Source organism: Crocuta crocuta, unplaced genomic scaffold (assembly GCF_008692635.1).
Source record: "Crocuta crocuta isolate KB4526 unplaced genomic scaffold, BGI_CrCroc_1.0 scaffold528, whole genome shotgun sequence".
In the NCBI taxonomy this organism is placed as follows: domain Eukaryota; kingdom Metazoa; phylum Chordata; class Mammalia; order Carnivora; family Hyaenidae; genus Crocuta; species Crocuta crocuta.
Window position 1 is genome coordinate 1,878,713 of NW_027530010.1, and position 881 is coordinate 1,879,593.

The 881-nt window shown below is 68.2% G+C and overlaps 2 protein-coding genes across 2 annotated transcripts in view; one reads left to right on the forward strand and one right to left on the reverse strand.

Moving 5' to 3' along the window:
- The window catches only part of SEMA4A (semaphorin 4A), a 14,625-nt gene extending 13,996 nt beyond the window's left edge, over window positions 1-629 (forward strand). The window contains 1 exon segment of the mRNA XM_077764066.1: window positions 5-629. Coding sequence (XP_077620192.1) covers window positions 5-470 — 466 coding nt within the window. The 3' untranslated portion in view covers window positions 471-629.
- The window catches only part of RIT1 (Ras like without CAAX 1), a 245,244-nt gene that overhangs the window by 211,333 nt on the left and 33,030 nt on the right, over window positions 1-881 (reverse strand). The gene's annotated exons all lie outside the window — the stretch shown is intronic.

The window sequence follows — 881 nt, forward strand, 5'->3', positions numbered from 1 at the left end:
ACGCCGGCGCCCTGCTGCTGCTGCTGCGGGACGGGGCGGGCGGCCTGTACCAGTGCTGGGCCACGGAGAACGGCTTCTCCCACCCCGTGGCCTCCTACTGGGTGCACAGCCAGGATCGGCCCCTGGCCCTGGACCCCGAACTGGCGGGCATCCCCCGGGAGCGTGTGGAGGCCCCGCTGACCAGGGTCAGTGGCGAGGCCGCCCCGGCCGCCCAGCGGTCCTACTGGCCGCACTTCGTCACGGTCACTGTGCTGCTGGCCCTGGTGCTGTGTGGGGCCCTCCTGCTCCTCCTCGCCTCCCCGCTGGGGGCGCTCCGAGCCCGGGGCAAGGTGCAGGGCTGTGGGACCCTGCCTCCCGGGGAGAAGGCCCCCCTGAGCAGGAAGCAGCACCCCCAACCTCCCAAGGACCGCAGGACCTCGGCCGGCGACGTGGATGCCGACAACAACCACCTGGGCCCCGAGGTGGCTTAAACTGAGGGCAAGGCTGGGATGTGCAGCCCTGCTGGGGGCGGGGGGGACCACGGAAGACCACTTTTCCTGCCACTCTGTGCCACCAGGAGCCCCCAGCGGGGCTGGACGCAGCGGCCGGGACCCACGACGCACACGGGCTCCCTGACGGGCGTCCCAGACCTGCACNGTCGGGGGAGCCTGTGATCCCGCTGGCCTGGCTGGAGTAACGGGTCACGTGAGCCTCGTTCACCCCTTTCCTCCGTGACCCCTTGCTCTCTCTCCTCTCTCCCCTCCTTTATTTTGGGATTCAGAAAACTGCTTGTCACAGACAGTTTATTTTTTATGAAAAAAAACACAAAGCTTATGAGTGGTGTTTCTGTCCAGGCAGAACGCTGCAGCGGGGGGCCGTGGGGTGGGGGGTGCGGGCAGCCC